Source organism: Oryctolagus cuniculus, chromosome 4, assembly GCF_964237555.1.
Source record: "Oryctolagus cuniculus chromosome 4, mOryCun1.1, whole genome shotgun sequence".
NCBI classification, from domain to species: domain Eukaryota; kingdom Metazoa; phylum Chordata; class Mammalia; order Lagomorpha; family Leporidae; genus Oryctolagus; species Oryctolagus cuniculus.
In genome coordinates this window covers 70363169-70375245 of record NC_091435.1, presented here as the reverse complement: position 1 = coordinate 70375245, position 12077 = coordinate 70363169, and the positions used below count along the sequence as shown (strand labels likewise).

At 41.7% G+C, this 12077-nt stretch overlaps 1 protein-coding gene across 50 annotated transcripts in view; it reads left to right on the top strand.

Annotated features, from left to right (window-relative positions):
• ZBTB20 (zinc finger and BTB domain containing 20) overlaps nucleotides 1-11842 on the top strand; it is an 877267-nt gene extending 865425 nt beyond the window's left edge. For all 50 annotated transcript variants that reach the window (XM_070072152.1, XM_070072132.1, XM_070072154.1 and 47 more), the window contains one exon: nucleotides 5620-11842. In XM_070072152.1, the coding sequence (XP_069928253.1) occupies nucleotides 5620-6041 (422 nt within the window). In that variant the 3' untranslated portion in view covers nucleotides 6042-11842. The remainder of the gene's footprint in view (nucleotides 1-5619) is intronic.
• Nucleotides 11843-12077: the final 235 nt, after the last annotated feature.

Genomic DNA, 12077 nt, shown 5'->3' with positions numbered 1-12077 from the left:
GGATTGAAAGCAAATGCAGGACTCAACCCCAGGCACTGTGACATGGGATGTGGGCAACCCAAGTAGCATCTTAACCCACTACACCATACCTCTTGCCCCTACCGCTTTCAGCTTGAGTGACTTTAGGTAGGTGTTATAACCAATCTGAGCTTCAGTTTTCAGATCTTATTAATATTTACTTTATATGGTTGTCCTGAAAATTAAATAACATAATTTATGTGAAAGCACTTAACTATAAACTCTAAAATTACCAAAACCATTTAGTAATACATATCTTATACACGGTATACATCAGAACAGCATCATATAATTTGCAGCATAATCCAAAGAACAAGAAACTGTTTTTTTGTGTAAGATTTATTTATCTATTTGAAAGTCAGAGTTACAGAGAGAAAGGGAGAGACAGAGAGAGAGTGCTTTCATCCACTGGGTCACTCCTCTGATGGTTGCTAGCATTGGGCCAGGCTGAAGCTAGGAGCCACGAGCCTCCTCCGGGTCTCCAATGTGGGTAGCAGGGAACCAGGCACTTGGGCCATATTCTGCTGCTTCTCCTAGACCATTAGCAGGGAGCCAGATCGAAAGTGGAGCAGCCAGGACACGAACCGGCGCCCATATGGGATGCCAGCACTGCAGCGGGCAGCCTGATCCAGCGCGACACAGTGCCAGCCCACAAGAAATTGCTAACAGAGGGGAGATGATCTCGTTGGGCTGCTCCATACTCTCAGCTGTTACCAACTAGTTGGGTGATCTTTAGGATGTTCACGTTACTCTCTAAGTGGTGACACCATCTTCTGGGGATATTAATGCCTACTCCATTCATGAAGTTGCAAGAAAAATCAACTAATGTGGGTGAAGTTCCCTGAGTTCCATTTACCACCAGAATATCTTAGTCGCCACTAATGCCACAAGTGTTTGGTGAATGCATTGTGTCCCCAGTAAGCAATTCCACCTAGACAACGTCACAGCCCAAGCTGGGTCCAGATGGCACCTAAAGAAGTGGCCAGGAAGGCTGCCAGGCAGTCTCCATACCTCAAGCTCTTCTTTGACCAGACTTGTCTGGATGGAGATTAAACTCTGCAGCTGGTGAAAGCTCCAGATGATGCCATCTGAGCACAGCTGCACTGTTGATACTCACCCTTTCCCCCTTTTCTGGTCCAATCTTGATTTTCTGTGATCAGAGGACCTACACTTCCGGAATCGTGCTGCTTTCCTCCCCGATGGCCACCTTCCCCAACCCATACCTTCCTCTTCCTCCTCCTTCCCTGCTGTCTGTTTACTCACCAAGCACACATCTTGCTTTTTGACCCCAAGGGCAGTGGGTCTGGTAAGCATCCTGCTAATAACAAGGCACTGTCCTTTCTGAGCCCAGGAAAAGCCTTATCAATGAGTACAGAGGTCATGATTGAAAATTGGGATATCTTGGCCCTCTAGGATGGCTTTTACTTGAACATCATGAGCTTTGAGCAGAACTCTCTGCATCTGCTAACCTGAGTAGTATCTTTCTTCTTCTTTCTTGCTCTATTTTTTTTTCTACTTGTCAGTCAAAGTAGAGCAAGGGTCAGTGCTGGTCTACCAGAAGGAGTAGAAGACCAGACACTGAAAAATGGAGAAAATACTTATACTTTCACTTGCGATTTCTTCATTTGCTGCTTGATTTTTCTGCCCCCAATGTTCAGTTTCTGCCTGCTAGGAAATTCTCTGACTACACTGTTGCTAATATTATATTCATGATACCACCTCTTTCTATTAGCATGTAGAATTGAGAGCAGACTATACCTTTAACTCTGAGTTACATAGCTGCCAAGTAATTGCTTGCTTTATTAATTGTCTAGAATATTTTTTAAATTATGGATTGGCTTTCCTAAGCCACACAAATCATTTCTCAGGAGGTTTCACTGACCCTCGGTTGCTTTGTGCTGAATGAGGCAGTTTATTTTTTCTTAAAATGACCACATACCCTGTGCTAAGCGCTATATCTCTTTAATTTCTCAACACAGCTTTACAAGGCAGGTACTTTCTGTATCATTCTTAAGGTACAAATAAGGAAACTGAGGCTTAGAGAGGTTAAGTAACATGCCTAAGTCACTCAGCCAAGGAAGTGGAATTCATATCTGACTCCTGCATCTGCGTAGGCCAGAAATGGAGCATTTTAAAATGAAGGGGCTTATATGAGATTTCCCTGCTTGTTATAATTCAAGTATCCTCTGTATACTTTGTGGCTTTTTCTTAAAAAAAAAAAAAAAAAAACAACTTGCCATCTTGCCATTTCTGCCCATAGACTCAAACCTGGGTAGCCAGCTTTGCCTGTTTACCTCCACTTGGAGAGCAGCCGTCAGCATATCGCATCCACTTCATGTAGCAGCTTCTGTTGAAAGCCCCTTGGGGACTGCTACAACCAAAACGCAGAAAAATGGTGGGAAAGATACTAACATTCCTACTGGATGCTACGAAAGGGCTTCTAAAAGTTCATGGAAAATTCACATTGCCTTTCAATTACTCTTCCTCAAACTTTTGGAAGTCCCTGGAATTGTTAGAAAGCCACCCATATAGAAATGACAGTTGTTTCATCCGCCTCATCTGGAAACATGGCCCCTTTACTAACCTGTGCTCTGCCATAATAGCACCTTAATGATTATGGAAAGCGCCTTTCTTTCAGGCACTCCCAAGTGCCTTGCAAGCACTTTGCTGATTAACTAGCTTACCATTTTTCTGTGGCAGCGGGGAGGGAACAAGAGGGGTTGTCCTATTTAAAATGTGGGACTGCGCACACAGTGAGTGATTAAGCAGACTGCCCTCAGGCCTTTGCTGATAAGGCCAGGAACAGAGTCCTCTGGGGTTGGGATCCACCATGAGTAGATGACCACTAAATCTGCCAAGAGCTGCTGAAAGTGTTTACTCCAACTCCTGACTTACCGAAGGTGCAACAAACCCAGAGAAGCGAAAACACTTAGCCCACAGTCACCTGGATGATTAGTGGCAGAACCAATACTGCACGCACACAAACAACATACATATATGTGCTATGGAGGGAAAGATGACAACTGTGAAGAATCAATTTATAGTCTTATTAGAAGGGTGTGAAAGTAAAATGCCTTCATCAGTGACCTTGCTGGGAGGAAAAACACACTTAGAAGGTCAAAGTTTCAAATGGAGAGAACATTTTCGCATAGACGAAGCTTCAACTTCCTAGCAGCCAAAATACCATCTGGAACTTAAGGCATGCTTCCCATTAAAGGTGACAGGTGGACATGTTTTAAAAGATAGTTGGCTGGCCAGTCATAGCCTCTATAAATTGTACTGTAAGCACAAGGATAGCAAAGAGCAGCTGAGTTCCAAGCATGTTTACAGCTGACAAAAATGTTTCAACTAAAAATAACACACATGAATGTCTCTCTTAGGGAATCTCTCATTTCAAAAAAATGTTCCAATGTAAACAGTATGCATAGACTCAACTCTTTAGCAAATAGATTATTAGTTTGAGCCTCCGCTGGCTTCTCCTGTTGTAATCTAAAAGTAAAATTCTTCTCTTCTGACCCAGTGATCTTATGCACGATGCTGTCCCAACAGTGCGCTTCAAAACATATCCCTTTATGTTTTGAAACGCAACAAAAATATTTTCTGATGAGAAAGTTTTCTTAAAATGGATTATGAACATGAAGCACTTAACAATGAGCCTGGCACACAGTAAGTATTCCGTATCTGGTGGTGTGTCCAGTACCACCATCACCAGAACCCACAGAACCACTTTTGTGGAGGAAAACATAGAGACCTCATCCGGGCTTGTATTTTTAAACGGAAACTAAATCAAATTTGAGCAGTGATTCCTTACCCGATGTACAGTTCAGGTGTTGAAATATCACCCTCGGTCATTTCAGCAGCTTTGGGCTTTAGGCAAGGCTAGTGGAAGGTGTTGGAGAAGTACTTTCCTCTTTAAGATGGGTGCTTACCTTGGGTAGTTAATAATGGTGTGGGAGAAATGGACCAAACTCCACAATCTCACTGTCAAGAGCTCTTATCTCCTTGTCCATCTCACTGTCAAGAACTGAGAACAAACACTACAAATGAATTTTTAAGTAGTTATCCGAGGAGACACCACAGGCCTGAGAACTTTCCTTGGTGAATACCTCCTGTTGTCAGTCAGTGACTAAACTGAGTGTTCTTACTTTCACTTGATCATTAGATCTCATTAAGTTTCAAACCTAACCAGTCAGTGGAAAACTAAGAAAGTTTTCTGCCAACAAGATGAGAAAGAAGAAAATGACAAAAACTAGTTCAAAAATTGACCTAAGAGTTCAAAAAGTATATAGAACCATTTAATTGGGGGAGGAGGGCTTCTTGTTATAATAATACCATGCAAGAAATCCCTCACTGCTTTTGGTGGTCTGCAGAGTGGTTTCATGTGTGTTTTGTGTCAACCCCAGCACAGTGAGGTAAGGAGGACTGTGTGCCCACAGGCACCTAGCGATTGGTCAGAGCAGGCTGTAGTGCATTAATGCCTAGATTTGCACAGGACACCTGACTGACACCTCATCATGTTGCCCACCACCTGCTCATCCTCCACACCTGGGGAGACCAAGCTGTAGCCCAGTGCAAGCACTGCATATAGCCAGTTAAACCTTATTACATCGTAGGAGGACTTCTGCCCAAGAAAGAAGAAAAGTAAAATCTTCGCTCTTTTTTCAAAAAAATATTTATTTATTTATTTAAAGGCAGAGTTACAGAGAAGCAAAGTCAGAGAGAGAGAAGAGAGGTCTTCCATCCAATGATTCACTCTCCAAACAGCCACAATGGCCGAAACTGGGCCAATCCAAAGCCAGGAACTTCTTCCTGGTCTCCCACATGGGTGCAGGAGCCCAAGGACTTGGGCTGTCTTCCACTGCTTTCCCAGGCCATAGCAGAGAGCTGCATCGGAAATGGAGCAGCTGGGACTCCAGCCCTATGGTAGCAGCTTTAACTGTTACGCCACAGTACCAGTCCTGAAGGCATAGCTCTTAAAAACAACATACTCTTAAGTAGTCAAGTGTTTTCCAGATGTAGAATCTATATATGGGTGCATTTAATAGAATACCAGAAATGGGGACTGTTCCCAAAACACCAAGCTATAGACCAATATTCTCAGTGCCTGAAGATTCTAGAAAGCTCCATGTCTCCAGAGACCTCTCTTCTCTCTTATTGCTCATATTTGATAAAGAAAATGAGAAACATGGTTAAATCGATGATGACACTGAAAATGACTCCCTTAGAAAATAGCTCTCCCTTTTGCCACCCAGTGAATTGCCTTTGAGGACTTGGCAGGGTGGGTCATGAAGCGGGGGTGGGGGGTGGGGGGTAGGGGGTGGGGGGGTTTGGTAGTCCTCTGACAGAGACATTTTCTGGCATGAGGAAATGGATGGAATATTCTAGACTGACCTGGCATCACCTTTAAAGCAAAGTTTCTTTGAACATGAGAGTCCAGAAAGACCTGGATCTTTCCAATCAAGGGTGATCCACTGAACAATCAGGTCTTATTTTTTTTTTTAATTTTTTTTCTTTTTTGTTGTCTTGTTTTTCTGTTTCTCATTCTCCTTCCCTTGCTATGTCTCGCTCTGTCCTGCTTGCTGTCTCTTCCCACGTCCACAGGTGAGAAGCCCCACCAATGCAGCATCTGTTGGCGCTCCTTCTCCTTAAAGGATTACCTTATCAAGCACATGGTGACACACACAGGCGTGAGGGCCTACCAGTGTAGCATCTGCAACAAGCGCTTCACCCAGAAGAGCTCTCTCAATGTGCACATGCGCCTCCACCGGGGCGAGAAGTCCTACGAGTGCTACATCTGCAAGAAGAAGTTCTCTCACAAGACCCTCCTGGAGCGACACGTGGCCCTGCACAGCGCCAGCAACGGGACCCCTCCTGCAGGCACACCCCCGGGTGCCCGTGCTGGCCCCCCAGGTGTAGTGGCCTGCACGGAGGGCACCACTTACGTCTGCTCCGTCTGCCCAGCAAAGTTTGACCAAATCGAGCAGTTCAACGACCACATGAGGATGCATGTGTCTGACGGATAAGTAGTATCTTTTCTCTCTTTCTTATGAACAAAACAAAACGACAAAAAAAAAAAAAAAAAGAAACAAAAAAAGCTATGGCACTAGAATTTAAGAAATGTTTTGGTTTCGTTTTACTTTCTGTTTTTGTTTTTGTTTCGTTTCATTTTGTACTACATGAAGAACTGGTTTTTGCCTGCTGGTACATTACATTTCCTGAGGCTTGGGTGAATAATGGTTTTCCCAGCCTCCCTTGGATGGTGGCCTTAAGGCCTGGTAGTGCTTCAGGAGGTCCACTGGTTGGATCTCTAGCTACTGGCCTCTAAATACAACCCTTCTTTACAAAAAAATCTTTTAAAAAAGTAAAAAAAAAAATTTTTTTTTTCACTTGTGAAGAGCACTACAAAAGTATATAACAAAATCTAAAAGGCCTACTGTCTTTAAGTACACCGCTTGCAGTGTTTCAGTGGACATTTTCACAATTCTGGCCGCTTGGACTTCACAGTAATCAGTTAAAGCTGTGGAATATCACTTCTGGTCGAAAACCCAGAGGAAAGGCCCTGCTGTTCTCCACCGACCACGCTGTCTGATTTCGTAAAAGGGCTGTGGGAGTGGGAGGGAGCAGTGGGTTTGGTGATGTGGTAAAGAAAATGGAAGGGTAGGTTTCTTCCCCAGGTTCTGCCCGGGGCCACACACCCTGGCCCACCTTCTCCACATCCCCCCCTTGCAGCAGAAGCCAGGAAGACTCGGATGAGCAACAAGCAACAGTGGCTATCGTATTTATTCAGTGTCTTCGCTGAGCCACAGCCTCAGCACAATCAAGAGGGACTTTCATGAAAGGCAGGAATGCAGATAAAACAAAGATATCAGAGATTTGCACCTATGTTTCTAGGTACAAGAGAAGGATTATTTCCAACAATCTTTGCAAAAAAAAAAAAAAGCGTCAGGATATATTCTTGTGGAAGAGAAAAAGAAAGAGAAATGGAGGGTGGGGGGAATAATAAAAAAGTTCTTGAGGCTTTTTTAATTCAAAATTTTATAGAGGGGCAAAAGTGACGTTTACCAGATAGAATGCTGATTTTTTTAATATATTTACAACAGTATTTGTGTAAAAAAAAAACAAAAAAATGAGATGTTTAAAGTAATTTTTTCATTTTGGTTTTGCATACACTGCCACCAATCCCTTCTCTTATTTTATTTCACACACATATATATATTTTTTGGTAAGTCAAGACTGTTAAGGTTAGCGATACTGCTTCCAGATAGAAAGAATAAAAAGCAACTAAAGTTATATTTGAAAGAGAGGAAGGATATTTTCTTCATATTTTTTTTATTTTTCTTAATTTTTATTATTTTAAGTATTGCCTGGGTTGATGAGGGCCTCAATGGCCAGCCCATCCCTGCTGTAATTTGAACTGCTGCTTTGTATTTTGATATGTAGTTCTTTGACTTTTAGTAAGCTTAAGTTACTCCACTGAATATTTTTTTTAGCTGATCCATCTAGAGTTCTCTGTTCTTTTTCATGGGAGGGACTTTATCTTTCAGAAGCATATTTCTTGCTTCTCCAAAATTTCACAGAGATATGATTCTTCTAGAACTTCTATTGACTTTACTTTTTTTCTTTGAGGAAACACTAGTAGGCTAGAGGTCTTGACAATGGATTCTTTTCTTTGGTGTGAGACAGGAGGAGGAGTTGACAAACTCTGCCATACCTCCTCACCCTCCACAACTGCAGAGAGCATTGTGATGAGATGCCTGTTACAGACCAAGATGCATTGATGCCAAAATTACTTCCTTCCTTTCAGTTATCACCTTCTGACTACTTCCATCATAGTAAAGAGGGCTAAGTAAGATGATCATTCTGTAGATGATTTATTAACCCTTGCTTATTGGAAAGGCTTTAGGGAAATTCTCAAAAATTTCCCAGATGCCAACATCCACCATTCAAAAGGCCACCAATCTATTGCACCATCCCAGTTGCCACTCTCTCTTCCTAGTTGGGATTTCTCTCCTCGGTCCTGATCAAGACATTGAAATAGAGATTTTCCTTTATAGACAGTGTCCAGAAGGAATTCCAACTCAAGTAGAGGGATTCATAAGCCTAACTAAACCTTCAAAAGTGATTTCATTGTTGGGCATGTGTTAACACACTTCAGGGAAAAGTAAACCTTTCAACAAAGCAGAAACACCAAACTATAATTTTGAAGAAATGAAGAAAAGAAAGTTTCAAAATTACTTTACATTTTAATTTAATTTTCCTTCTACTTTTCCTGTACTTATTTTATTTACAAAAACCATGCAGCCAACAAGGGAAAATCTTCCAAGGCACGCAACTCTATAATGACTAAATTGGTTTCATTCATATATTTTAGTCATTTGGTTAACTTGGATCTTTTCCATTAGTTTTCTGTGATGTTTAATGGAGTTCATGCAACTGGAGTATTTCTGAGTTTGATTTGTTTCTACAGTGCTTGATTCTGTGGATATTCTGCTAGAAGTTTTCATGTAAATTTGGATGGTTAACTGACTGTTGAGTATCACTCATTTTGATTTCTAAAATTAATCCTACCAAGAACTCTGTGTTTAAAACCGACTTGTTTTAAAAGTAGGTGAGAAACAGCTTCAGAAAAAGTCCATTTTTTTCTAATACTAATTTTGCTTTTCTAGATGTCAGTGTCAAGACTCCAATATTCACTTACTACCAATAGAGGGAGCATTAGTTAATTATGTCATCGAATTGTTTGGATATTTTGAAAACTAAAAAAGAAAGATTGTCACATAAAAGGAAGATATTTTAATCTAGAAGAAAATGATATGAAATCACTCAGCATATATTACAAATGAAAGAAGGCCAAAAGCTACTTTAAAATATTTTCAGCTCTTTGACAGTAGCAAGTTTAAAATAGCATCTTTATTCAAAATTTAGCAAAGTAAGCATAACTCATAATTACCTCCAGAAAATTTGATTTTGAATGTCATTATGGACCATATTTAGCTACCTGCTTCCCAAATCTAAAGGAGACCCATTTGCCATAATGCTAGATTGTCATGTGAAAGAAAGCATGACATGTCATGCTAAGCAATTGGGTTGAAATCCACTTTTTCTTGTAGAACATATAAACTACTGGTGACTTGAAACCCTGGTATTTGTCCTTTCTGTAGAGGAACTATTTCTTCAAGATAGCAACAACAAAGTTGGAGGGTCCCTAAAATCTTGGTGAGCTAATACAATCATTGTCAGCCATTACAAACCAAACTATCCATGTTTGCATAGCAGTAGATCTGTTCCTACTGTGTGCCCATTTCTCCGAAAGACCTCACAGCCAAACGTTGATGGGTTATTCTCTGGAGACAGGCAGGTGCTGGATTGGAGTAGGAGCTCCAAATAGGGGGAGCTAGGAAGTTTTTGCGAGGCTTTTGTTACATGTCTGATTTCTGAAAAGGCTGCTTTGCAAACTGACCCACATTTCAGAAAGTCAACCAGTCTGTACCTATTTCAGAAGGATAGAAATACATTTCAATTTCCAGCCTCCAATCACAATGGAACAATCACAAGCATCTTAGGAGACAGAGAAACGGAGTTTGCTTCAGGATCAGATAATGAGTATTGACAATTTTTTTGTTGGGGGGGGGAGTTGAATCTTACAATCTTCTTGCATTTATACCCTCATGCTAGGATGCCGTTAGTGCTATTTAAGTAATTCTTTCCAGTAGGATAAAGATAAGATAGAAGCAAATGTTCCAGATTTCATACCACTTAGGATGAGTATAGGGAATTAGAACTGGTATGGAAAATAACAGATTTTTAGCAATTTATCACTTAGAAATGGAATTTACTGAAGAAAGAAGAAAGTCAAAGAGGAATGTTTGTCTCAAGACACTTAGCTACAGTTTATGAAAAGTAAAGTTTCCTAGCACTAAAAATATTTATAATGTCTCAGCACAGTGGGCAGTTTCCCCCTATTAAATGCCAATATGTATAGAAAATTGAGCCACCAAATATGTACAATATAAAACAGAAAGGAAATGGATCACATGGATGGGATACAAATCTATACATGGGGAAAGATTGAGAAATAAGCTAGGCCAAAAAAAAATCTGAAATGAAATTTCTGTATTCAAGTGCTCTTTATTACATACATTTTTATTGAGTTGTTACCTTCAGATCCTAATAACAGCTTCATAGACGGTTTCCTCCCCAATTTCTTAATGCTTTGAGCCTGTGCCATGAGTAAGCCACGTGGATAATTCCCAGTTGACGTTCTAACTGCAGGCCATTTCTTCCTTCTTATCCTCTTGGAGGTCAAAGTTGCTCTTGGCCACAGAAAGACTTGGGTTTGGTTTGCTTAAAAGTCAGAGAGGTTTTATTCTGTATCATCACAGTATTCTAGAAGGACCAAGAAAAACCCTTTCCAACCTCTGAACAGCAAGAATTTCTGCATTTTGGTCGTGAAGCGAGAGAAAATCTCCTTTGGGTGTGTGGGTTTCAAACTAAGTTTTAACGCCTTGACCATATGTACTGCCATCACACCAGCCCACCCGCAGTACATGTCCTGCCCATGGCCCAAATCAGTATTTCCTCTCATCACAGAAGTTAAAAATGAGGTGTGCCCCTTAGAAAAATCCCCCAGATCCCAAGAGAACGTTGTAAAGGCTCCTGTTGCTCTCTTACTGGGCCTCTTCCATAACACCCCTCCTATTGCCCTTAGCAAACGAGGAAGGTGGTATATCTGGACATTCTGGAGCCTTCCTCTGGGGTTAAAACATGGTGGTAATTCGTTGGGGCTGGGAGCCAAGGGATAGGACTATATGCACCTGCAGGAAATTATCAGCTCATCAATTCAGGTCTGCCTCTGATAGCCAGTGCAAGGTAACCGCACATAGGGCCTGAGATGCCCTGGGGATTTAGAACTGGGAACTGTTCCTTCTTTTGTGACTTAACTCTTAAAAGAAATCTTCTAAAAGAATTCTTTAATTTAGAAAGAAACTGAAGTCCGGGGTTATAGATGCTCTGGGGAAGAGAATATAAAAATGGCAAAAATGTGTTCAGCCACCCAACAATGCTAAACCGAAAACCATCCAATTGTTAAAATAGGAAATTTGGCACAAGGCATTTAGAGACATCTCTGGGCTTTTCCAGGGGTAGGGTCCACAGACTTTTTTTTTTTTTTTTTTGAGTGATTTCTGGCTCTGAGAAACCTCTTTACTCATTAGGAAAGAACTTTATTTAAATGGCTGGTTTTGTCCCCTAGAAAAAGAAATTAAAAAAAAAGGCAAAAAGGAAAGAAAAATAGGACACTAAAGACAGGACCATGTGACGTGGTGACAAACCAAAGGAAGGGTACACTAGAATTTCAATGAACTCCCTAACTCCATAGAGAAAACAAGGAAGCAACCCTATGCCTCCCTATGCCTCACTTTCAGCCTGCAGTGAGTGCAGTGAGCTGGCCCAGCCACAGGGTGACTCAGAATTTCCCACCTGGGACAGTATGACCTCTTTCTCCTCTGTATCTTCATAACGAAAAGGGCTGTCCTCTTAGTCACCTAGAAAAGAATAAGTGGGGGCAGACCTTCAAAATCAATCTCTAGCCCACTGTTCAGGCTGCACAGGGAGGCAGAAAGCAGACACAGGAGCTCTGACTCTTGCCAGAGAATGTCTTTCATATTCCCAAGAGCTCTCTGTGGAATCATCATTTCTGGCACCACTTCTCACTCCACAACAGGCGGGGCTGAGCCACTGAGTGTCCCTGGAAATGCAGAACGTGCGAGTTTCCAGCCCAAAGCCTCATTTCTAGCACCAGGATCAAGACCCTCCTCGGCCCAGCTAAGATGCCAGCAGATTTCCCTCGGTCTCTAAGGCACTTTGCTCGTAGAGCGGTGACTCTAGCAGCTGGTGTGGGCAGGAGCACATTTTGGGGAAAGTCTATGGAGCCGTATGACCTGCGTCCATTCCTTTTAGGAGGTAGATGATGAGGGCTGTGGAACATGAGTTCCTTTTTCCTTTGGATGAATTTCCTCTGAACTAAGTGAAGGGTAGCCCCTTACCTGAGTTGAAAGAAG